The sequence below is a fragment of the Cupressus sempervirens genome, chromosome 8 (genome assembly GCF_028749045.1).
Source record: "Cupressus sempervirens isolate cs-2001-9-10 chromosome 8, ASM2874904v1, whole genome shotgun sequence".
NCBI classification, from domain to species: Eukaryota; Viridiplantae; Streptophyta; class Pinopsida; order Cupressales; family Cupressaceae; genus Cupressus; species Cupressus sempervirens.
This window is the reverse complement of record NC_143125.1, coordinates 513,738,293-513,765,751: the sequence shown is the minus strand read 5'-3', so window position 1 is coordinate 513,765,751 and position 27,459 is coordinate 513,738,293. Positions and strand designations below refer to the sequence as shown.

The 27,459-nt window shown below is 36.1% G+C and overlaps 2 protein-coding genes across 4 annotated transcripts in view; both read right to left on the bottom strand.

Annotated features, from left to right (window-relative positions):
- The window catches only part of LOC149543452 (lipase class 3 family protein), a 240,940-nt gene that overhangs the window by 114,468 nt on the left and 99,013 nt on the right, over positions 1–27,459 (bottom strand). For all 3 annotated transcript variants that reach the window (XM_089798250.1, XM_089798252.1, XM_089798251.1), the window contains exons 5-7: positions 10,982–11,103; positions 10,811–10,902; positions 10,464–10,569 (exon numbers count right to left, since the gene is read on the bottom strand). In XM_089798250.1, coding sequence (XP_089654376.1) covers positions 10,464–10,569; positions 10,811–10,902; positions 10,982–11,103 — 320 coding nt within the window. The remainder of the gene's footprint in view (positions 1–10,463; positions 10,570–10,810; positions 10,903–10,981; positions 11,104–27,459) is intronic.
- LOC149543453 (uncharacterized) lies at positions 16,570–18,851 on the bottom strand. The gene is made up of 3 exons (XM_089798254.1): positions 17,608–18,851; positions 17,113–17,521; positions 16,570–17,010 (listed from the first exon to the last, which is right to left on the bottom strand). Exons 1-2 carry the CDS (start codon positions 17,833–17,835, stop codon positions 17,237–17,239), a joined length of 513 nt encoding a protein of 170 aa, XP_089654380.1. The 5' UTR covers positions 17,836–18,851; the 3' UTR covers positions 16,570–17,010; positions 17,113–17,236.

Below are 27,459 nucleotides of genomic sequence, written 5' to 3'. Positions count from 1 at the left end.
ACACCAAAAATCTTTATACTTCAGTGGTTTGACATTTTGTCAAACACTTTGCAAGCAAGCTCTGATACCACTGTAATAACCCCAATAGGTTATAACTTCTTCAAACACCAAAAATCTTTATACTTCAATTGTTTGACATTTCATCAAACACTTTGCAAGCAAGCTCTGATACCACTGTAATAACCCTCCTCAAATCTGCCCTCAAAAAAAGCTAATGAAAGCTCAAGGAATTTCATCAAACAATTCACATGCAAGGGACGTATGACTGATATAGTATTTCAGATAGCTTCAATTGACTTTTTCTTCAATTTGCATCAATGAGAATCTTGTGCTAGAAGACTACAATGGACTACGCAATGACCTAACATGAGTGTGCTACTAATTTTGACAATATTCAGTGCATATATATGATCTAAGCATGAGAAATGAACACCTACAGCCAATTGGCATTTTTACAAACAGTTGGTATGCAAACTAACTAGCTGATAAATAATGATATTAAATTGCTTAAATGACACCAACAACTATTATCTTCTTAATTGCAATGAAAAAATACAATGCTCATGAAATATGGCTAAGACTTTGGCATTTATATGGATTACAAAATGATAATGCTGGTACAATGCACACTTACAGCTGAAAGCTTATAACACCCTAAAAAGCAATACTACCAAAAGAACCTGGTTGTAAATGGCTGTAATAATTTTCTTCAATGCTGCCCCTTCTGCTTTGCTTTTTTCGAACTGCTTTTTCAGCCTGCTTTTTCGGACTGCTTTTTCGTACCCGCTTTTTCAGCCTGCGTTTTCGATTCCGCTTTTTCGGCCTGCTTTTTCGATTCTGCTTTTTCAGACTACTTTTTCATATCTGCTTTTTCGGATTGCTACAATGTTGAATCTCAAGACCATATCTTTCAATGGCGTCAAGATTTTCAGCTTGAAGGGATTTCGTCCTTCAAACTATTGAGACATAATCTCCAGAAAATTCACCAATTTTTTTTTGATATTTCCAAACATACTAAAATAGAAGCTCTTCCATTTCTTTTATAGTGTTCTCACAAGAGCTCCATCCTTCATTTTCTCAATGTGGGATAAAACATAACTCCCTTTATGTAACTTATGTCTCCAATGTGTTATAAAATAAAAGGGACTCTTTTAATTTTAATATTTTCCACAAACTATAGTCTATGCATTAATAAAGTTAAATATTTAAATTTAACTTTATAAAATAGCTTTATCAATGCAAAACAAATCTTATCAATGATAAAATAGTCTTCTTGCCGATTTTAAACAATTACCATCGACATACCGCTGCCACTAGATGTCCACCCATGCCCAAGATGACTTACTATAAATAGTAAGTATGCCCAAAGTTGCCTCAAAACCCCTCAGAAAGACCTGCAACTGAAACTATCTAGGCCAAATGGCCTCTAAGCCCCTTTAATGTCCTGGTTAGCCTACGGAACCGTGGGGAAATAGGCTAACGACAACATCATGCTATGAATGCTAAAAAGGGGACATTACAATCCGCCCTTCCCAAAATTGCTTGTCTCCAAGCAATGGCTGAACAACAACCCAATCAATCCACCTGGATCCCAAATGTAGTCATGAACTATATTGCTGTCAGTCAACATAGGCTCCTGCAACAACCTGTGAAAATTAACCAAGAGGAATCCATAAATGAATCGTGAATCACGGTGCAACTGAACTCCAAATCCACTACTGCCACAGTCAGGAACCCACGAGGCACAAACTTTCAAAATATTAGACTCCAAGTAGAGTAGATCACCCAAACTGTCAACATAATAAACACCATCCACACAACCCACCGTGTTATGTGGAATGCACACTCCCAACTCTACTGCAATAGTGACCACTCCCACATGAAACTGCACCAAATACAAAGAATCCACACACTGTACATCTGCTGCAGTTAACACAACTCTGCAAATTACCGACCACTGTCCCATAACCATAACACCCATGCACTGTTGATGGTGAATAGTCATTACACGGTAGATAGCAAAAATGAGAGCCCAGTCCAAACCTGTCTGCCATCAACTCCTCAACACATCGATCAAAAGCAAACCGATGAACATATCCTTTAATATAATGCTAGTAAAAAGAACCAATCTCAGTCAAAGACTCATCTTGCAGACGTGATATGACCAACTGTGACTGATCATCAGCTAAGTCAGAGGATGATATAGCCAAGAGTGTAGAATCAACAACATCACTAGTCTCTGTGCCTTCCAAGTCAAACATATCACAATGCTCAGCTGCAGCGCCCAACTCAGTTGAACCTGCCTCCAGTGGAAATGGACCAAATATGCCAATAGTAGTGTCATGGACATATATATCCTCATCTCCACTACCTCTATCAACCTCAACCATAGACATCCACGGATCACCAGACACCACGGTCTGTGATTGTACAGAATCTGGTAAAGACTAAAGTCGCTCTAACTCCATGGTCACCTTAGCCAAATGAAACTGTGACTCCTCAAAAGCCAACTGTGTACTCTCAAGAATCTCAGAAGTCACCTCGAGCTGCTGAGTAAGCTCACTCACCTCATCTTCCTTGGCCAATAATGCATCGTATGTTGTACTCCCCCACTCCATAAGATAATCTCTGTCAGCTACCAACTGCATATAATTTTGTCTCAGAATCCAGATAGCCTCCCATAAAGAGTGAATCTCTGTCAAGGAAAGATAATTGCCTCCCTCCTCATCACTAGTAGGAGAACCCCATCCATAAACTGCTAACAACTGACGAGCAGCATCGAAATGCTCGCAAGCGATAGAAATGTCTCGATGGCCAACTCTCAGCTGACTAGACACATGATTGTGCCGACTGGTCGAACTCCTATACTCCCCTGGTACACTGTCCAAAGGAGTAACCTCGAAATAGCTATCATCTGTAATACTCAGATCCTGGGACTCTTCTGTAAACTCTGTCATATCTGAGAGATCATCAACCCATTCCAACAAGAATGGTCGACTAGATATATGAACAATGCCCAACACAAGTGTGTAAAAACTAATTCCAACATCAAACAAGTTGCTGGCATGGATGAGAACTACACCTTGCAAACTACTAATCAAGTCCATGATGATGCAATAGATACTACTACCAAGGAATGATAGATATCTCTGGTCAAAACGATCCCAAGTACTAAGATAAGGATCCCAACATCTAATCCATGAACGGAAACCAGCTGGCAATTCAAGTAAACTTCCCACCTGAGTAATGTGAACCATACCAACTAACTTCACGCACCTGTCTACAATCTTTGAATCCGGAGTGTGAATGCTAGACATACTCATATCATCATCATGTGACCCAACTGTAAAAGAAAACTGAGTCCCTGCTATACGCGCTAACTTCCGAACTGAACTCACCTCAAGACAAAGCTTGTCCACATGTCTCTCAGAATCCTAGAGAGCCAATCGAGTACACACCAAGAAATTTCGAGTATCCTCCAACTCATGAAAAAGCCGGTCAACCTCCTCCTCCTTCTTCACTGCATCTTCCTTGATCTGCTGTAAGTCGTCACAAGAAGAACCTATTGTGACTCCTTTCTGTCTCTCCTGCAGTTGAATCATCCAAATGTGATTCTCAATCAATCCATGTATCCTGTCATGATGAAATAAAGCCGTGACAATATCCTTGTCCCTTGTCTTCAGGTGGCTTGCCAAACCAAGTGAAGAGTTACTAGCCTCCATCTCATGTGAAGAAGCATCCAACTGTGCTTGATACTCATTTTCTGCAAAGTCCTGAATGCTCACTTTCTAATCAACTGTACTATCCTCAAACATGACAGTATCCTCAACTGTTGTAACTTCATCCAGCCCAACTGTACTGGAATCACTATCTGTGTCAATCATGTAATCCGGTGTGCTTATGATATCACCTTCTGATGCAACTGGCTCAACCTGCACAACATTTGAAACCCCTTCTGCCTGTGAAGATGATGCAGATAAACCATTACCTGAAGATGTGCTGAAGTCTCCCTATGTCGAATCTGCATGTCTGTTAAATTCCTCATACAAGTTTCCGCCTGTCATAAGGAAAGTATGATCCTTAGGCCTATGAAAGCGTTCAATCAGTCTCTCCGTAAACTCCACATATGAGGTAATGTGTGCATGACCCATAGTGACCACACCATGATGCCACCACTTGTGTGCTAACCCATCCAGGTGAATTGTTGCATACTTAATAGCTTCTTCCTCAGGCATAAGGTTCAATTGTAAGTATGTGTCAAGCTTTTGAACCCAAGCTCTTGTTGTAGACTTCCCCGAGCCATCATAATATGGTAACTGAAGTTTCCCTACTTTCTTTCGTAGCTCATAGCTCTGGTTCCTGTCATGTCCACATGGCATATGCTTCATCCGCACATCTATATACTCCCTAAAGGTGATTGCAGCAATAAAATTTGGACCTCCAGCTTCCCAATCTCTCCTCAACTGGTCCTGTATATCAATGATCTGGGGCTCTGGTACGGGTTGCTCTAGAGCTCTAGGAGGAAATGTGGGAATAATAGGTCTCGAACTCACTGTCCTAGTTTGCTGGAGTGCATGACCGAAATTGTTCCCAACTTGTTCGCATCCATTATGTGTCCCATCTTCATTATTACCACTCTGGTTATTACCATTCTGATTATTTCCTCCACCCACATTACCATTCAACCCCATTTGACGAGCCATCATCTGCATCATAAGCTCCAATCTCTGACTTTGTTCCTGTGCTCTCTGCTCTGCTGATCGCTGTCCCTGTGATAAGGTGTCTAATAACTGTACGAATCTTTCCTTTCCCTGATCTGGATCGGCATTCATTTTGTCAAACATTTTTCTCTCTATCTGGCTAATCCAAATTCTCAATAAGACCTCCACAGGATGGCAGGAAACCGCTCTGATACCACTGTAATAACCCCAATAGGTTATAACTTCTTCAAACACCAAAAATCTTTATACTTCAATTGTTTGACATTTCGTCAAACACTTTGCAAGCAAGCTCTGATACCACTGTAATAACCCTCCTCAAATCTGCCCTCAAAAAAAGCTAATGAAAGCTCAAGGAATTTCATCAAACAATTCACATGCAAGGGACGTATGACTGATATAGTATTTCAGCTAGCTTCAATTGACTTTTTCTTCAATTTGCATCAATGAGAATCTTGTGCTAGAAGACTACAATGGACTACGCAATGACCTAAAATGAGTGTGCTACTAATTTTGACAATATTCAGTGCATATATATGATCTAAGCATGAGAAATGAACACCTATAGCCAATTGGCATTTTTACAAACAATTGGTATGCAAACTAACTAGCTGATAAATAATGATATTAAATTGCTTAAATGACACTAACAACTATTATCTTCTTAATTGCAATGAAAAAATACAATGCTCATGAAATATGGCCAAGACTTTGGCATTTACATGGATTACAGAATGATAATGTTAGTACAATGCACACTTACAGCTGAAAGCTTATAACACCCTAAAAAGCAATACTACCAAAAGAACCTGGTTGTAAATGGCTGTAATAATTTTCTTCAATGCTGCCCCTTCTGCTTTGCTTTTTTCGAACTACTTTTTCGGCCTGCTTTTTAGGTTCCGCTTTTTCGGACTGCTTTTTCGTACCCGCTTTTTCAGCCTGCTTTTTCGATTCCGCTTTTTCGGCCTGCTTTTTCGATTCCGCTTTTTCAGACTGCTTTTTCGTATCTGATTTTTCGGATTGCTACTATGTTGAATCTCAAGACCATATCTTTCAATGGCGTCAAGATTTTCAGCTTGAACGGATTTCGTCCTTCAAACTATTGAGACATAATCTCCAGAAAATTCCCCAATTTTTTTTTGATATTTCCAAGTATGCTAAAATAGAAGCTCTTCCATTTCTTTTATAGTGTTCTCACAAGAGCTCCATCCTTCGTTTTCTCAATGTGGGATAAAACATAACTCCCTTTATGTAACTTATGTCTCCAATGTGTTATAAAATAAAGGGGACTCTTTTAATTTTAATATTTTCCACAAACTATAGTCTATGCATTAATAAAGTTAAATATTTAAATTTAATTTTATAAAATAGCTTTATCAATGCAAAACAAATCTTATCAATGATAAACAAGTCTTCTTGCCGATTTTAAACAATTACCAATGACATAACGCTGCCACTGGATGTCCACCCATGCCCAAGATGACTTACTATAAATAGTAAGTATGCCCAAAGTTGCCTCAAAACCCCTCAGAAAGACCTGCAACTGAAACTATCTAGGCCAAATGGCCTCTAAGCCCCTTTAATGTCCTGGTTAGCCTACGGGACTGTGGGGAAATAGGCTAACGACAACATCATGCTATGAATGCTAAAAAAGGGACATTACAACATACAGCTTGGAAGGGTGCTATGACGGAAGAATACCAATCCATTATGAAGAATGATGTTTGGGAAATTGTTTCTAGACCTAAAGGAAAATCTATTGTTTCTTCCAAGTGAATATTCAAAATAAAGCATATTGTTGATGGTAGTATTGAAAAATATAAAACTAGATTTGTAGCCCAGGGATTCTATCAGAGAGAAGGGATTGATTATGAAAAAACCTTTGCTCCTATTGCTAGATACACCTCTGTAAGAGCAATCCTAGCTGTTGCAGCATCGAAGAGATAGAAAGTACATCAAATGGATGTAAAAACTACAATCCTGAATGAAAGATTACAAAAGAGGTATATATAGAGCAACCTGAAGGATTTGAAACTCATGATCCTAAACTTTTTGTTTGCAGGCTCAAGAAAGCTCTCTATGGGCTTAAACAAGCTCCAAGGGCTTGGTATGAAAGAATCGATAAGTATCTCACCAGCTTAGGATTCTCCAAGAATCAAGCTAATCCAAATCTATATTATAAAAGGGATAAAGATGATATGATAATTTTGATATTGTATGTTGATGATTTACTAATAACTAGTGATGATCATCTCATAGATCAATGCAAGAAAGATCTAACTAGAGAATTCGAGATGAAAGATTTGGGACTCCTTCATTGTTTCCTAGGACTGGAAGTAAGGCAGAATTTTGACAGGATTATGCTTAATCAAGGGAAGTATACATTAGATATCTTGAAGAGATTTGGAATGTGGAATTGCAAGTCTATGTCTTCTCCAATGGAGACTAATTTACATAAACTTAAAGAAGCTGCAACACAATCACCTTCCATAAATTCTACCCTCTACAGACAGATGATTGGGTCCCTTATGTACTTAGTAAATACAAGACCTGATATTTCGTATGTTGTTAATGCCTTCAGTCAATTTATGTGTGAGCCAAAGGAGATTCACCTAGTTGCAGTCAAATACATTATGAGATACTTACAAGGCACTCTTAATCTTGAGCTCAAATATGAGAAAGTTGACTTAGAGTTATATGGATTCATTAACTCGAATTGGGGTGAAAGTGTTAAAGACAAAAAAAAGTACTTTAGGATGTTGTTTTAGTTTAGGATCAGTAATGATTTCTTGGATATGCAAAAAACAGTCTTTAGTAGCACAAAGTTCCACAGAAGTCGAATACATTGCAGCAGCGATGGCCTCTCGGGAAGCAATTTGGCTTAGAAATTTACTTGTTGGATTATTTGGTCAAGACATGAATCCTACGATTATTCATTGTGATAATCAAAATTCCATCAAGCTTTTGGTGAATCCAATTTTTCATGACAGATCCAAGCATATCGAAATTCCTTACCATTATGTAAGAGATATGGTAGACAGGAATACTGTAAAATTAGAATACATTTGCATTGCAGATCAGACAGCAGATATTCTCACCAAACCTCTCTCTAAAGTGAAAATCATAGTTCCAAGAATCATGGCAATTCATGTGATTCATGCGATTCAACGATTCGATTCGAGTCAAACGATTTTTTATGAATCGGTCAATCAAATCAGCGATAAAGGGTTTATGAAATAAGTTGCTCACTAAATTTCAAGGGTTTTTTTAATTTGCCAATTCATGGGCGATTCATGGCCAATTCACGATTTGATTTGGCCTTGTCGATTCCAATCCGATTCCAATTCTTGTTACTTTGGTGAAGATAGATCACTTCAAGAAAAGACTTGGTATGATTGAATTATAAAATTTTGTATTCTTTAAATTATTAATAAAATAATTTTATTGTCAGGCTATTGACTATTATGGGCTCCACCATTTGTATTCATTATTTAAGAGGTGATGATGTCTGAGATAATGAACACTTGGAAGACATTATGAGAGATGACGATCTCTTAGATAATGTGCTGAACAATAGAGATCTATTGTTAGATCTAGATGAGCTCAAAATCACATTGTGATGTAGACATTTCTATGCCTATGAGTCACAACTTGGATAAAGGAAAAATTTCATTATTCTCCAGAATTTATCCTATTCTAGTAGATCTCAACTCAGGATCATGTTGTGATATCGAAAAGACAATACCAATGAATCACAACTTGGATAAATGAATAATTTAATTTTTCTCCAGATTTTATCCTGTATATTGCCTACCATGCAATATCATTATCACTGATGTAAGTGATAAGTCATATCACAGGTATAGTAATATGATATAGTATCATGTGTTCAATGATACCTCATGCTTAGAGGATTCAAATAGATATAGAGTATCAATCTATGCTTATTCATATTAATTGATGATGCTAGATAAGTTATCTCTCCGTATGATTATCAAGTTAAGAGGGAGTATTAATTCTGTAACATTGAAATCATACTGGTCTGATGAAACAGATTGTACAGATCTGATTATGCATAAGATGCCTTTGTAAAGAAAGGCCTATAAATATAATTGTTTAGTTGTCAAGTATGACTGGCGTCTCCCTCAGGGTAATCTTGTTTTAGTTTAACTATGAACAAAATAGTTAGTTTAATTACTGATTAAGGTATTTCCTAATGGGCGCCGAGTTTGAGAGAGCAATTCTGGCCAACCTGGAGAGGGCAACTCTGGCCGACCTGGAGAGAGACATGTCCCTTCTAGGGACATGCCCCTTGGGTGCCATATTTATGGAGGTTATGTTTGTGGATAAAGTACACACAAAAGAATCTAAGTCTGCTTCTTTAGCATACATTACCTCATACAAATTATAGCAGGACATACATATTATTGCAGAACTATTATCTCTGAAAGCAGAACCAATATTCAATCTGAACTTGATCAAGACAATCTCCAGCACATAGAAGGTATTACCAGTTTGAATTAGTTGCAGAATTTGCAGAATATTTACATGGTTAAGCAGCCACATGCAAGGAATTCCAACTTGTCAAACTCGCCCAAGGGTTGAAACTATCATAAGCACGCCTCCAAGGATTTGAACCTTGGTGAATGGCATTCTATATCACACACTATCATTCTAACTAATTATGCTCAACCAATTGAGCTGCACCCATTGGCCAAAACTATAATTTAGAAACACCTTTTAATAATAATCCTTCAGCTCCATAAAAGTGACTATTTTATTATTTACTTTTTGGACCACTTAAGTTGCTTAAAATTCATCTTAAAAGTAATTAATATAAGGTATCTTTAAATTCACCCTTTGACAACTGAAATATTAATTATTTCATATTTTTTTATTATTTCTGCAAATCCAACCAAAGTTGTGGAAAAATGTAAAATGAGCCCAAAAAGTGAATTTTGATTTCGCCATCACTGAAATCAAACTTAACAGAGGTTAACACTTTCCAAAAATAAAATAGTTCTCCAAAACATAGAGGAGGGTGGATTTGGTAGTAACAAAAAGGCTGACTTCTACACCCAGGCACTACCACTCACACATTACTGATTACTACATCAACTAGTATGGCCGTATCGCTACATTCAACATGATAAGAAGCACCCAGAATGACAAGGCTGCGCCTGAAAGGAACCGTTGGATTTAACTTGATCTCTTGATCATAATGCCACTATCTAAAGACTGAAATCTAATCCAAAATGGTTAATGATCTCCAAGAAAGTTGAAGCTTTCAAAGATGCTGGATAGGCTAAAGAAAGAGGACATTATAGAATAAAAAGATCTACCCTGGTATTGGGCATATCTTGGACATGGATTGCCACTCTACACCAGAAAGGGATGATTCAATATCAAGACACAAAGGTGGAACCATATGTGAGTTGTAAGCTTTATCACACACTTTATGTGATCTCAGAGTATTCATTTGGCATGATTAAGCCTCTTATGTGTGAAGGACATGCATAACTACAATAGTTTATTAACTTTGTTTAATAACAAAATAAGGTTTTTATCTTTAATAACACATTTTTAAAGTGCAGTTTTTCTTATGACAATGTGTTCATCAATTGCAGCTATTAGTCAGAGTTTAGTTTGGTATTAGATTTAAAATCTCTTACTAAAATTGTAATTTATAAAATCAAAATAAGAAAAAGAATAGAACTAGAGTTCATTTTATTTTGAAACACCTACTTGATGAACACGCCCTTTGCGCAGGGCATCCGGGGGTAGATTAACATATTTTAGAAAAGCTGCTGCATGACCCCGCCACCAATTATCACCTTGTAATATAGGCCTCCTGCAAATACAGCAAATTCCAACAGCAATTCTGTCAATGATCATGGCATAACTAATTGTTCAAAGAATCATTTGCACAACCACAGCCTTGTGACCCATATCTTCTAATGTATTTTCCACAAGTTAATAACCAGAACCATAACCAATAGCAGTTTTCCCTACAGCTTCAGATAACTAATGCCAAAAGTTATTCAAATAAGCAGCAATGCAACAACTTAAAGTTAAAGTTAAACTAAAGGAACCTGTTACGGCTCCAAGGTGTCAAAACCCCCTGCCGATATAGCCATGCACATGGAAATAAAATTGGATTCCTTCCAACATCAAGAAGTGGGCCCTGCATGAAACAAAACTATTAAGATTGAAAATTTGATTGGATCCTAATATTAGTATAACTATATACTTCTTTAACATACTGTATATGCAGCTTCAGCAAAAGGATGTAGGAGTACTGCTTCCTGAAGCTGATCTTCAGGTGCCTCAGCAAACTGATCTAATGATGGTAAAGTTGTTTGCTGTCTCTGCAACAGGGCAACGCCTGGGTAAAGAACAGTATTTATCAACATTGTAGAAAATTGGCATTATGATATACCAGGAGTTACTAACAGTACAATGTATACAAACAGACAGGAAAAAAACCAGCATATGAGATTTTTTTTTAAATAGTGATGAACCAATCAATTGATGTATTGAAAAGTTACAATTCAAAAACCCCATAAAAAGAATCATGGGACAAAAATTTCCAGGAATCTTATAATATTCCATCAGTACAAGGAGAAAAAGATTGAGAGAAAACATAAATGAAAATATTAGTGAGCTAGAGATAGCAAGAGAGAAGCAGACAAAAATAGATAACCAAGTAATATTAGTACCATAGTATTGAGACTTTGACTTGGCTTCACTTGCTAGATACATTTTAGACTCAGGCTAATACTCGGACAAAAACTCAGTGAAAGCTCAGACAGTGAATAAGCAATATATTTTACATAGATGATCAAATTAACCTGTTAGGAACTGCCTATCTACTATTTACATATCAATTTTAGAGATATCAAAATAATGATGTGCAGCTTAACAAACATCAAAACAACATATCCAGATTGTATATAGGCTATAAATATACAATATTAGTTTCAACATAAGATTATGGCAAAGGCTGAAACTGGAAGCATACCAATGCTTCCAACAGCAACAATACTGCTGCTACAACTTCCACCTAATAGAAAATAAAAAAATTCCATTGCCCGTGCCTATAATCTATCACATAACCAAAATTATGTTTCGGATACACTAAGATATTTTTATTTCTGGCTATATTACATCTAAGTTTAAACATTCAACAAACTTTCTCTTCCACTATGTTTATCCAAAGAATCCTTCAGATGTTATTGTTTTCTTCAAATGTGGAAGCAACAGCACTGCCATGGAACATATTTCTCCATAAAACTTAACAAGGATTTCCAATGACATTAATCTGCAAGTCCAAAAATTAATTTTTCAAGTGCATAGAGCACTGCAGAATTTGAAGTCAAATTTGAAGCCAAGTAACAGTAGGAAAAATTAGAAATGAATTTACAATACAAATAACTCCTGAGCCTCCTATCATGTGAATATGGAAAAAATTTCCCCTCCATGTTCAACTAAGGACCCTGCAATTCTGGCAGAGACTCAGAGACTTAAAAACACTTATTAACTGTAATCTTCAAGAGATGTGCTAAGTATATTTTATTTCTTAATCGAAGTGCCGCAAGCAAGCTATGACCCACGCAGACAGAAGCATGTGAAGTTGATCTCTAAGCTAATGGCGTATAAGATGCAGTACAGTAGCAGACATAATTCAGTTTCAGCAGGGATAATTCATACAACTTATATAATGGTTGTTGAGCATGAGCACTTTGATGTGTGTGAAATTATCAGACAGCAACTAGTAGAAAACATCAACAGAATCAAGCATAACATGTTGCAAGTGTTCAGGTTTGGGTCACTTATCTTACACATGTTTTCCATATCATTCACAAGTTTCCAACAATGCATCCTCATGCATGGAGGAGTAATGTGCCCACTGCACTCCTAATCACAAAGCAATATAGAATGCAAGATAGGAAGCAAATAGATAGTGAATTGTTTGGGTTATTCAAGGGATTTCAGAGAGAAATGAAACAGAGGGTAAGGATTCCAAAGGAAAATGTTGAAAAGTATGCACACTATGTGCTTCATTGTGGAAGCTGAAAGCACATGCATGGAAGAAGTTGAACCAAGAGTTCAATGGATCCCACCTATGGGATAGGAATTAGATCCTTTCATAGTTGCTCAACATGTAAATGCCATCCTTGCATCTGAGAAGGACCCCGATGCAAAGAGATGGGGAACATATGAAGAGATGTATAGAAAGTGAGGGAAGAGAAAAGATTGTTGATAAAATAGTAGATAAAGGAGGGTATAACAAAACGCCAGATGGCAGCTCTAAGAAAAGAGAGAAATAGCAAAACAAGCTAAGATTGAAGCCTCTACCCCTGTGAGGCCAGTAGAACAAGAGAGAGTTGATGTGCAACCACTTGAAGAGTCAGATACACCATTGGAAGTGGTCGCGAAATCTGATGTTACCCCTACACCTCAGCGAGCTACAACCAAATCAACAATGAAAACTCACCAGCTAAGGTAGAGAGAGTAAAAGTAGAACCATCAGTGGAGCCTTCTAGAACTCCTCGACCCAAGGCTAAGGGACCAAACCCTAAGACAACAAAGGTAACTGAGACGAAGAAGGAACCTGAGGTAAAATCACAAGCACAAGAGAAGCAGAATGATAAGAAAGTAAATGTAAACCAGACATGAAGAAAATCACAGAAAGGATTAGAGAAAGAAGGTCTGATTTCTCAGCGAAATAAGTATTCTACAAGTATGAACCTGAGGATCAGAAGCTATTAGAAGAATTTGTTATCTCCTACTTGTTAAACATCAAAAGAAATCTAATGGAGATTCAAGGAAGCATTCCTGATGTTCATTTCGAGAGATTAGACATTAGAAGACAAAGAACTATAGAGGGGGATCAGAGGATAAGAGAGAAAATTCTTCATGATCTTTGCACTCTGATCATATTTGATGAGATGCATAATATATTGAACAAGGCAAAAGATAAAATGAGACACAAGATGACAATCGTAAAGCTAATGGCAGGTATGTATGATGCAATTGGTGAGGAAACAGAGAAAGCAATCTCTAAAGTGTAAATGAATGTAGACTATAGAGGTGTATCAGCACATGCACCAAGACCTATAGGCGTCACAATCAAGGAACAGTCAATAGCACCTACAGAACACGGTACAGATGATAGAAGGATCTAAATCAGTTCTTTAGTGCAGTGCAACAGCCAGACTTCTTTGTCACTGGTGTACCAATTACCTTAGAACCATCTAAGGACAAGCACAAAAATGTTGCCTTCACGGGAAATCTCATTTCTAATAAAGAAGTCAAAGAAATTATGCTTGAGGCCCAAGATATTTCTGAGGATAAGGAAAAGGAAGAAAAGCAAGAGAAGGATAAGGAAAAGAATGAAAAAGAAGATTATGACAGAGTTTGAGATAAGAGAAGTGATTAATGAAGGCTTAGCCTTCAATTATCATAATTGAATTAGATAAGCATAATGTTCAGTTGGAGCCTTCATCTCCAAAATGATGAGCCTAGCATTGACCCTACTAATAAGGTGATGTACCTGAGAAGATAGAGATGGTAACTAGTAAACTGGAAAGTATCATGGATACTCCTACTATCTCTAATAGGACTTCATTGTTGGCAAGAGAACCTAGCAGGACACTATTAGAAATAGGAAATATTGAGGGGGAAGGGGAGGGGGGCGGCGGGGGGGTGAATTAGTATTCCACAAACTTTTGCCCAACTATGGATATCTTTAACAATCTCTAAGCATGCATATAAGATTAAACTCAAAAGAAAACATAAAAGTAACACAATGCAACTCATAACACCATTATTTCTTAACAAGGTAATCTTTGGCCAAGGGAAAACCTCAGTGGGGATGCTACCCACAAAATGATCCACTAATCAAAAAGTATCTTGTGAAAGATATTGACCCTATTAGGAGTCTATTACATCTGTATGGTGTATATGTCTTTGTTAGAGGACTAGGCCTTGCTAGAAGCCTCAACCCTGTTAAGAGTTGGTAATACAATTACAAAATAGCAAGCTGAGCCCATTGCTCAAATATGCGTATACAATAATATATTTTGGACACAAAGGTATAAATACAAAAACGTTTTTGATATTGCTTATATCTTCAATATTTGATTTGTCCTTTGTAGCTCTCTTCACAAAACTTCACATTTATTGTCTTTGCTCGGTTATAAGATAAAGTTTGCATCATACAATGATCATAATAACACAACTTCACAAACAAAACTCTTTCCTTTATACACAGTTGTACCGTCCAGCTGGCCTTCAACCTTCTTGCACACTTCCTGCATAAAATCACTCCATGCTGAGTTAGGGTTAAAATCTAGGATGTCATCCCATAATAATTAAGAAATTATTTTGATGAACCAAAATAATTCCTCAACATGATTAATCATTCTCTCAACTCTGTCATGTTCTGCCTGTGTAAACCTGTAATTGATAAATCGCTGATATCTCTAAGCGTACAAGTCATAATGATTTGCACTCTCAGATATAGAATCCTCATACCCTGTACTACTTTTTGTCAAGTGTGTACGTACCAAAATGTTGTCAGTGAAGTGCACTAACCAGAAAGTTGTCTCTACTAGTAGTTAATCTTCATAACACTTGGACAATTTTCTAACTCTTCATACCAAAAAAATGTCATCATATCTCGCTGACTTAAAACAGGTGATATGTTGTCATAAATGAAAACACCAAAGTATATCCATACTATCTTCTTAGCCAAATTGCCAACAGGCACTTGCAAGTGTTGAAAATGGAGGCGATTCGGAAGATATTGCCTAGCCCTTTCACTATTCACAGCAGCGAAGTTGTGGATGGCCTAGACAAGGTACTTGATGAGTTTGATGCTCACTTTCAGTTCTTGGAGCAAGAGCTAGCAAGGAATACAAGATAAAAAGATTTAACAAGGTATGTGCTTCCATCACTAGTGATATCAAGGTAGCTGATGAACACGTTAAGGATATTAAAGTTTGTATTTCTGAAGGGAAAAGGATATATATTCATTATATAAGATCAGCCAAGTATGTGGTTGATGTTGATAAGATAATCAAGGAGGAAGACGAGTGTTTGGAGAAATTAGCTACAATGTATGAGTCATCTAGCCAAGCTGTCACAGATTTTGATAAAGAAGTAAGCAAGATAATGGATAAGACAACCACACTTCAGTGTGAGAAAGATAGAATTTTGAGGAGATTTGCAAAATTGAGGAGTCTCATTACTCTAAACTTGAGATTATGCAAAACGAGTTTGAATTTCTTGAGACAACTCAAATCATAATTTAAAAATTCAGTATCGGCAATATCTCGGCTGACCCAAAAATTTTGAAAATATCAGAATTGGCAAAAGCTCGGCGAAGAATTCAGCAATAAATTGGTACTTTTATCGAACATTTGAAAATATACAATTTCTTAAAATATTCTTAAAAATGCATACATACACACTAAATTTGTAGAACATATAATGATTTGAGATATCTACCATATATGAAGCAAAGTTTTGAGTTAAACAATAATTCATAATTTCATAAAAGCTAAAACTTAGTAGATTAACATAATAATAGAATCATAAACCGAAAAACAAGTATAATTGTATAACATCAAAATATAAATAAGTTCAATACATATAGCAATCAAACTCCATGAAAATTTGAAAATACAACTTCTGAATACATATTAAGTTCAAGTTTCAGTATCAATGAAAACTAAAAGTAGCAATCATAAATTGCGTCTACGAGTAAAACTCAAAAAAGATCGTTGCTGCTAGGTGAGTGGTGTTGAAGTAGTTGCTGTAGCAACATCCTCAACAGGTGCCTCACGCTCTACAGAAGCCTCTCATGGATGACCAAGCTCAGGTTCCACCTCACGTGCTACCACATTTGCATCCCAGTCATCTGCCTCTATCTCAAACTCAGCTAGTTGCTCATCTGTCAATGAAGGTTCGCCCACATCTGCATATGCACCCTCACCATCAAGAGGAGCAATCCAATCCACTGAATATGGATCAATGTCATCCAAGTCTAGTGTTGCATATGAAGCTTGCCCTTTCACCTTCTTCTCGTGCAAGAGAAGGTTGTACTTCACATAGGCCAAGTCATTTAGGCATTTTTGAGTCAACCTATCACGTTTCTTTGTGTGTATGTTTTGAAAAGTACTCCAACTTCCCTCGCAGCCAGAAGTACTACAAGGCTGCGATAAAATTCGGATAGCAAGCTGTCGAAGATTAGGTGTTGTGGCACCATAATCTTCCCACCACAGATCTGCAAGGCTTTAAAAAATCATTTATGATGTGGTAAAACTTCCAATAAACTTCACAAGCGAAATAAATGGTATGATAAAAATAAACGTATGTTCTTTTTTACCTGGCTGCAAGGTGTATCTCCTATGCTTGCAATTAGGAGAAGAAAACAATGGCCCCTCTTCCCTTTTGTAGCTCTGCAACTCATCAAGTATGATGTCTCAGAGGTCCGTATCAACAACCAATCTTCAAATACATGTGTCCAAGCGAATTTGAACCTCTGCATCTTCTTTAAAAGTGTTGGAGAAATAGTACTTGGGATTCAAGAAGTAGGCAGCTGCATGAATGTGTTGGTAGAGTTGTTGGTTCCACCTACGATCAATGATGTTCCATATGGGTCTATATCTGGTCTCATTTGACCTATACAAGAGTTGAATGGCCTCTTTTGCGCTATCCATAGCCTCATATTGAAACCCCATGGGGTTTTTATCCCCATCCACAATTTGTAGAACCTTCACCAACGGCTCTGATACCTGGACATAATAAAACATACAAAATTAGCCAATGAAAATATTTCAAAATTAAATACTAAATCATCAATTAAGATTTGAAAACTTACTTTGAGGGTCTCCTCCATTAGCTTTTCAAAGCTACCATCAAACACAATCCTCACAATCTTCTCTACTTCAAACTTCTTGGCATAAGGACTCTCTAACCATTTCTTATCAAGAAACATGCGCCTGAGGTCTAACAATGTCTCTAATATGCTTTGCAAGTTTAGAAAATTAGTAGCAAAGCGTGTGACCCCTGCTCGTACAAGATCCTTACCACTAGTGTGCTCTCTCATAAGACTCAAGACCCATGTATGATTGTAGATGTACTTCGCAATATTCCTTCCATCTTCAACCACCTTAATGTAGGATGTCTCTCCATTAGAAGTCTACCAACTGCCACATACGCAGCTGCATTATCAGTCACAATCTGGATGACATTAGCCACTCCCACTTCTATTACCACCTCATCCAACATGTTACACAAATTTTCTGCATTTTCGCTTGATTAGAGGCATCAACTGATTTTAAAAATACCAACTGCCCCCTGAAGCAACTATAAAGTTGATGAGCGTCCTATTCCTGCCATCAGTCCACCCATCAAATAGAATAGTGCAACCTTTTTGTTCCCAAACTCTTCTTTGCTCTTCCACAAGCTGATGAATGTTTCTTACTTCATCATCTAACAACGGCCCACTCACCTCATAGGGAGTTAGGGACTTGAACCCCTTACCAGACAAAGAAATGGAAGTTACCACTTGATCCAAATATGGACTACATGAAGCATTGAAGAAAAGATCATTCCAGACTCAAAATCTCGTAATTGCCACCTTTGTCTTTTCGTGAATCTCTTTGTTCCATGCAGTACCTAGTAAGCCAGGTTGAGCACCAGGAGTGTTACATGGAACCCAAAAATCTACTAAAAACCCACTCACACTTCCCGATCCTCGTATCCGAGGCCCAATAGAAGAACTTTCTCCACCTGTTTGTAATCCTATAGAACTAAAAGTCCCCATTGGGGCTGCCATGGCCCGAATATCCTCTTTTTTGCTGCCTTACTTTGTGCATATTTTTGAAGGCTTGTCATAGCCTCTCTTGTAGCCTCTTCTAGACACTTGTCACACGGTGTAATATCATTGCATGGAATTTTTGCAAAATAATATTTCAATCAGCTTATGCCTGAAGTCATGCATTTAAAGCAATGAATACATTGGACATCTCCTTTGTTTGCTCCTGGGATACCATGTTTCCATAAAGGGTCCTTTGCTCTGCCACCATTAGTCATCCTGTTTCAGTGACACACACAAATCCACTGTACAAGAATGAAAAATCAAATATTAGATAAGTTTGAGATCAAACATGATTTGTAGCAATTTTTAAAATAGTATGAATCTAGAAAGCACAAATCACATTTAAATAAATATCCTTATTTAAATTTAGATTTTATATTTTATCTTGCATTTGCTAAATTTTTTAAAATTAAACAATTTACAATTTTACACTACAGTTATTAATATTTAATATTTAGTAAAATAGTGAAATAGTAAAATACAAAAACAGTAATATTATAAAAAATATTTTTTTTACTGACAACTAATAACTGTAATACAATTTTTTAATGTTACACAAGTTTTTAGTATTAAAATATAAAATATAAAATTATAAATTATAAATCTCTTAAATTCTTAATTAAAAAATATAGTGAAGCTGAATACCTATATATAAAACAATATTACTATAAATTTAAAATACAATTACTGTATTTTAAATTTAATACTGCCTAGTAATATTGTAACAATTTTTATTTAACTGAATATAATAAAATATATTAATATAGTATGAAAAAACAAAAAATGCAAAATATAAAATCAGGAAAAAAGAATAAAAAGGGACCCCAACTTGGAAAAAACACTTCACTCTGTAGAGAATGGAATCCTAACCTAGCAAAAAAAATTTCACTTTGGCATTAGCACCTCTTCGGCAAAAAGAAGGTCCCACTCTGGCGTCACAATTTTGAAAGTTTGGAGCAAAAACTTTGGGAAACAATGGAGTCTGTTGTCCAAGACTCAAACACCCGGCTATCATGGTGAGAAAGAATGGAGGAGATTAAAATGATGTTGTATCTGTCTTTCCTAGCTGCTCAACTATCCTCAATTCCTCAGCAACAATGAAGCCTACGTTTGTCTTTCCCGACTACAAAATTTTCTACCCTTGCTCTCTTTCGCGTATGTCTTTCCCACGTGGTGTCTTACCCGAATCTCCTCACTTGCGGTGGATATAATAAAAATTTTAAACATTCAACCTAATTTGTTTTTTCTTGTTGACCACAGTCAACCAATTAATTGGCTGGATTTTTGTTTTATGCGCGATATAAACTCATATAAACCGCATCGAATTTAATATAATATTGGGGCCAATATATTGACCGTTTATTTCGTCTGCACTTTCAACCCATGGTAATCTGCGATTTTGGCGATACACCGCCGGTTTTTTCAACCATGACTCAAATGTTTTATGTAATCTTCAAACATACTGACCTTGGGGCAGCAAAGAATCAAAGATAGCTGCATATGCTTTGTGTGGTGACATACAGGTGGCTGAGAGCTTGCAGAAGACACGGGACATTGACTTTAAAGCATTGAAAGTCAATTTTGCAGATATTTTGAGGTCTGTGCAGAAATTGATTGCCTTGATACAAAAAAAATTATTGTTGTACATAATCAGAAGGTTTTGGCATCTTTCGTTTGCCATTGATGTCAAAGGGGGAGTGATAGCGTGAAAAATGATTTATATACAGATTATATTGAAAAGGAAAGTGTATTGACAGAACAAGCTACTAAGAGAATTCTACATTTGGCATTTATCACTTAGTCATTTTTCACTAAGTATTGCCATCAACTCCAAAGGGGGAGATTATTGGCAAGTGACTGTTAAGTGAGTAGTCAAAAGTTGTCATTGATGGCAACATATCTCATTGGCATGATGGCTTGGGCTTAACAATCAATTTTGTTATGATAAGAGTGTCAAATATGTCTGTCTGGAAAGGGAATTCAGGATATAGTCAGACAGATTTGGTCAGCAACAACAGCAGAATTATCAGTTATGGAACATGGTGTACAGAGTGTATATGAGCTACTAGTATGGTTGCTAGCATTAATATGATGAATAGCATGTGTTAAATTGATCTGAAGCAAAACAATTCCAGTATGAGCGTATTGCAAGACAATTTATGAGATTGTGTAATTTGGCTTACCTAATTGAATTGTTTTGACAATTCAATTGCTTAGCAATAGTTGGACGATGTCCAAGGAATTAACTATTGGATAGCATGGTCTAATTTTGTATTTTGGTATTTGAATGGACGAGTTTTGTGAAGTGTTAAGTAAGCCAACTGAATTAATTAATCTCAAGGTTATAAAGGAAAAAACTTTGGTATGCAAGGTAAGTGTATGTGATGTATGAGCTATATGACGCTATGTGCGAGCCTCGATGCTGGATAAGAACAGATGCAAACTACAGTGGGACTAAGCAGACATTGAGATGTCATGTACAGTTCAGTTTTGATGTAATACTTTCTTTGCATTTGGACAGTGAGTTCTGAAGATGGATGTAATCTTCATTCTCGAGCAATTGCTCTTTCTTTTTGTTCTCAACTCCTAACAAGGTTGCAGACCTCTAGCAAAGTCTTCTCTCCTAACAGGGACTTGTGTACTAAATTCTATGTAAGCGACTCCTGACAGGTCCAGATCTCCTAACGGAGATAGTTTCATATTAATGCAATATCTTGTAGGTTCAATCCGCACAGGGACTTGTGTACTAAATGCTATGTAAGCGACTCCTGACAGGTTCAGATCTCCTAACGGAGATAGTTTCATATTAATGCAACATCTTGTAGGTTCAATCCGCACTGAGATTTGCCCTTGGCCAGGGTTTCCTCGAGAACAAATCATGGTGTCATGAGTACTTCTTTGATGTATGTTTTACTTTTATGCATTGTGGTTTATAGTTTTTTATTTTTTTGCATTGCGGTTTATAGTTGCATATGGTTAAGCAATAAAGTGTTGAATTGGTTTAAAAGTGTTGCAACACTAATTCACCCTACCCCCTGCCCCCTCTTCGGTGTTGCTTGATCCTAACACTAATGAACAAGAGGTTAACAGCTAAAGAAATATTTTAGTCAACAAATCCATCCTAGGAGTGGTGATTAATAATACCAAGGAAGATCGAAAAACATAAGCAGAGATCAAACATATCCGGTGAGTAATAAAAGGGAGACCTAGATTTACCAACCCAAATAGCTAATAGCATTTACAGCTGTCCTTGAGGACAAATTTTAGGGTATATCCAGAAGGGGACATTACAATGTATCATAAGATCAAACAATCAAGGACAGAAAGAGAAATCATACCAGCAACTCAAATGACAATAAAGGGGATAGTATGACCGAGAGAAAAAATGTAAGAAAGGAGCATTATAGATTGTCTTTGTGATTTGCATAAGTCTATTGTCAAATTTTCATCTATCAAAGTAGCAATATCAGTCATGAGAAAACAAGATAGAGTTTGATATTTGTTTGTACATGTTTTTGTAAAGCTTGTTTTCTAGTAGATTAGACAAACATTAGTTATATATATTGCAAATGAATATAAAACATCAAGGAACAAGAAGAAAATGATTATATAGGAAACCTAGCAATTTATTCACTAAATAAAGAGAAAACTGTTCAGAAACAGCTTACCAATCACAAATAAATATTTCTTCACTACCAATTCCCTTACAAGTAATATTGTGTGCTTATAATCTTTTAATATTTCTTCTAACAATCTCCCCTGTATTGCATAGCTTGTAAAGAGTAAAGCAAGAAGAACCCCAAAAAAGCTTCAAATTTTACAGTAGCACAAGATTCAGACAGTGCTCTTGATAGGGAAGCTGTATATACTGTTGTTGCACATGCTTGTTGATGTAGTGGCACTAAACCTCAATGTATTTAATGAGTTCAATGAATAAAACTATATTACAAAGAAGTTTTAGCATTCCCTATCTGTCCCACATCTTACATACGCCCATTTTTATTAATATGTCACAAATAATAGCACTTCACAAATAGCTCCACCTAGAACACAATGCTTTGCTTCTATCTAAGAGTGAGAGAGAATGGATTTCTATTTACTGCATTGAACCTTGATTAAGTCATGTACTAAGTTATATAATGGCACTAGACAAATATATTCTTATTTGATCATTCCTTATTTATTAGTCAAATCAATATAATTTATTCCTTTGTAAGAATTAAACTTTCATTTGCAAATAATATTCCATTCTATAAAAATGTGGACACTTTCGAGCTAATTGACATGCTATAAGAAAGAAGCTGAAAAGGAAATTTTTAACAACTCTGAATAGTAATTTAGATTTGGTGAAAGTGACAGGAAGGAAAATTAAAAAGCAGGAAGACGGAAGCTACCTTCACATTTAGGATGTCCAGACAGCAAAAGGCGCTTTATGGACCAGTCCAAAATGAGAGGCTAAGGTTGCTACTTTAGTGCCCTTCACAAGGAGCCTTGGAGGCAGTTAAGGGAACGGTGGGAGAATTGTTCCAAAATTCAACCCACCACAGGAAAATCAATGCAGATATAGCATCAATGGTGATGGCATGGGGACCGGAACTGGCGTTCCCAGAAGAAGAGGTGGAATGGGCGATGAAGACGCTATTCCCCAAGGATTTGATTGTAGGGATAGACTCTCTGTTGGAATGGGCATGGACGGGGCAAGGTTTCAATTACAGTTAGTGTTTTGAAAATGAAGAGGAAGGTAATGCATGAGGAAAATTCAGCTTCATTTGGTGGCCAACTAGGGCGGACAAGGAAGCTTACAAGGCTAAGACCAAAGTGGAATAGTTGCGACTAGTGGAGGAGTTCCACATCTTCAGGAGAGGAAGGGATAGAAGGTGGTGGGATTTTCGGTCTCCATTCAAAAAGCCAAAGGACTGTAGGAAACAAGAAGAAACGTAGGGTGGTGAGGGTTCTATTCCTGATAAAGATGGAAGATTAATTTGCAGAAGGGATTTTTTTGAAATTTTAATGTTTTTACTGATAAAACCAGAGCAAGGTTTTGAATTTTTGGATTTACAGAAAGGTTTCGAAGGATACGACTCTATAAATGAATGTCAAAGGAAGCCGATTTGGAGGGGAAGATAGGCAACCGACAAAATTAAGGTAAAAAATCGAGTCGAGGTTTGTTGGCAATTTGAAAAATGCAACACAACACAGAAAAATATTTGAAAACATGCCAATGCTAAAGTGGTTAACGAGCGGAAACGTAGTTTTTGCAGCTATTGGACAAGAGCAAAAGGACAGATGGTAGGAATAATTAAGGGTCTTATGTGTAATCCTACTTAGATTAAATGAGTAATGTGAAATATGTATAGCCCATTTAAAGGGGCAATAGATGTATAGAATAGAAGGATATCGTTGATTTTGATGATAGCATGAGTTGTAAATGGAGTGGAAAGGCTATTTAACGCAATCTATATTTGTAATTATGTAAAGTTTTTTATATGAATAAAGAAAGAATTATTACTGACCAAAAAAAAAAATGCGCACCCTTTATCATTTTAAATAAATAAATACTCACTTCATGATATTAGCATAAGGATGTCTAACTTCTATGTACCACATGAATGATTACTTACCACAAAAAAAGGCTATTAAAATAATAAATAAACAAGTCACATCGAAAGGAATGCTAAAATACATTAACAATGTGAACCGACGGGTTTCCCATGGGCCACATCACTCAGGGGGGCCCAAGACATATTTAAATGCACTTAAATGCACCTACAGAGGATCGGCAAATGGGGAGTTAAAAGGGTCCAAGCCGCATATCGTGAAAGCATCCAAGTCACAAGACATTCATTTAATTCGAGTAGGATGTGACAAGCCACCAACTTCCATAAAGGATCAAGCCCCACCGACCAAATTGATTTAAACTATTTCAGGTATAAACATATATTTGCAATTACAGAATCATGAATATTTATTTGTGAATGACTAAAGCATATTATTTTTTAAATAAGATGTTTAATAATTAAACAATGGATGCAAGGTATATATATATCAATTTCGTCGTGCGGAATCAGCTAAACAATCATTTGGTCATGCCCAGCTATATATATATATATATATATATATATATATATATATATATATATATATATATATATATATATATATATATATATATATATATATATATATATATATATATAGTATTAATGAGAATGATTATTTATTAAGATCAAGAGAGTCCTTTTGAGAAAAGAGAGATCATATTAGCTTGAGATCAAGAGAGTCCCATTAGGAAGAGAGTGATCTTAAGGCTGGAATATTCCATTGATGTTAACATATGCATATGCGATAAGGGCCCTAGATAGAGAATGACTCGTCCAGCAAGGACCTTAAAGGGAGCACTTCGTAGAAGACAAAGAAATAACCAAGGACCTAAGGATCCTCAAGAGCATTATCAATCCCAATATGGAGACATCTTTAAGGTTGGGCTAGGATAGAGGGGTAGAATAGTGAAATATGATTTATTATTTTTATAAATTCTAATATTGATTTTGCAAGTAATCTTACCCTAATTAGCAGGGACATTACAGTGGTATCAGAGCATAATTATGCCATCCTGTGGTCCTATTCCACGTAAACCCATCAATAGACCAAAAAATGGCCAAACAACTAGCACAAGAATGGAGAAGTTTTATGGAGCAAACTAACCAAAAATTCGAGTGCACAAACAAAATGACCCTTGAAGCTTTACAAAAACTAGGTAATAATAATCAAATTGAAAGATCCAATCACCATTTGGGAAAAGAGACCTATTCTATTCATTCAAAAAATGTACCTTTAGCCGAAGATTCACCTTTTCGAGACACACTTCCCTCTTTCCTTGCAAGAGAGGAACCAATTATAGAAGAGGAACCAACCTCGAATAGTGTGGAAGAATTGCACAAATATACGCAAGATTGGGCCCTCAAGTTAGAAACACTATCCCCTTTAAGGAATACTATGATAGTAAATTGTTAGAAAGTAAGAAGGGAATAATTTGTAAATAAAGATCTCAAAATAGAGATTCAAAAATTATTACTACTATTACATCCCAAATTTTTGACCTAATTTTAAACTTGTTCATAATTGTTGGATTTAACGGATTTTTCTTTCATGATCATGTGAAGTAGGTAGTTATTTATATCCGTTATATTAACTGTCAATGAAGATGGTCATTAACCATTAACTGTTATATGATGTTAGTAGTTGCTTGATTTTGGAATTATGATTAATAATTTAAAGTCTTTTAAATGTTCATATGAAAATTATTATAGAATTGTTATCATGGCAGAAGTGTTTTCATAGGTGATTGCAAGAGAAGATGAAGGGCGGGAAGCATTGCTAAACGAGATCATCGGAATGGGATGCTCGTTGTTTAGTCATCAGGATTCACAGGTATGACCTTAAGCTTCTCTGGTAAGGACCCAACGACTTGAACACAAGATACATTTGTGAGACCCGGATGAGCTATTAAATAAATAATCTAAGAAAACATAAAATAATCTAATTAAAATATAAAACATACCTCAAAGGATTTTAAATGATCTTTCATCATATTATTATAATATATATGTAAATACGTACATATAGATATAAAAATGAAATGGCACCATTAAATTATAATAACTTAATAAAATAATGTCACCCCATTGATATATTTACATGAACGTATGTAAATATAAATTATAACAATAATCAAATTATAATTTTCCAACTTTTTCTTCCATCCTTTTTGTTTTTCCTTTCTTTTTTATTGTAACCGATTTAACACTTGGCAAAATTAAATTGACAAATAATCTTTTAAGTTTGCGGAAGCCAAGAAGTCATGACCATTCTTATTTGAAGTCGTGTGTAGAAGGCAGATACTACATATTCACACCCAACTTCCTGTATGCTATGACTTGCGTTTTCCAGTATTTCCTTCTGCCCCTCATCAGACCCAATTTCATATTCTTCTTGTGACAATTCCCTGCAATATCATTTTTAAACCTTTGTTCAAGCAGCCCATTTAGTACTCCCTACCGTATAAGTATTCTTGTTGAGGATAAAAGTTCATATACATTGTGATGACATCTTCAAGCAACTGGAGTGAAACTGATTTCAAATCATTTTGCGAGTTTTTAGACAACTCCGAATTTTTATCAAGTCATGTGTTAATCATTTCATATTGAGATATTCCAATGTTTTAACTCAATTTCTATAGCAATCGGCTAGGCTCAGAAACTTCCTTCTTATCAATGATTACATTATAAGCTTTGTTGAATAATCCATGTCATTGATAATGATTTTCTTCTTAACTTTCATAGTTTCCAGAGTCATCATAGAAAGAGTCGAACAGTATCTCTTAAGAAGAGTTTTCAAAGTGTAATAAAACCTGGATGAATTATACTGGTCTCAAGAACATGTTTTTTTCTTTTTGGTCACAATTCATGATAAGATATACAAATCGATGAATCCTTTTAGAAACCATGCCAAGAGTAGATTGCTCATAATTTTCCAAACACCTGGGATTCACCGGTTGTGTAGCCATGATTGGTGAAGAGGTGGAATGAATCTACAAGAAAGCAGAAGAGAAATTAGACATGATTAAATAAATTAAGCATACTTAATAGCTCATGCTTATTCCTATAATGAAACCTATTGTCAAGTTGAGCGGTGGTGATCAGGTCAATGAACCCATCTGAAATCCTTGGCCAAAATAGTTTAAAGGCATGTTTGTCATCTAATGATCACTTGATGTCGGTGGTGTCAATTATGCAAACATGTCCATTTCATAACTGTGCGGACATTCCAAACACCAAGATGCTCAGGCGG

Excerpts from the sequence above, each read along its gene's own strand:
- LOC149543453 (XM_089798254.1), bottom strand. The coding sequence starts at position 17,835 with ATGAGAGAGCACACTAGTGGTAAGGATCTTGTACGAGCAGGGGTCACA. Across the intron at positions 17,522-17,607 it reads TAATGGAGGAGACCCTCAAA|GTATCAGAGCCGTTGGTGAA; the intron begins GTAAGTTTTCAA and ends TATTATGTCCAG.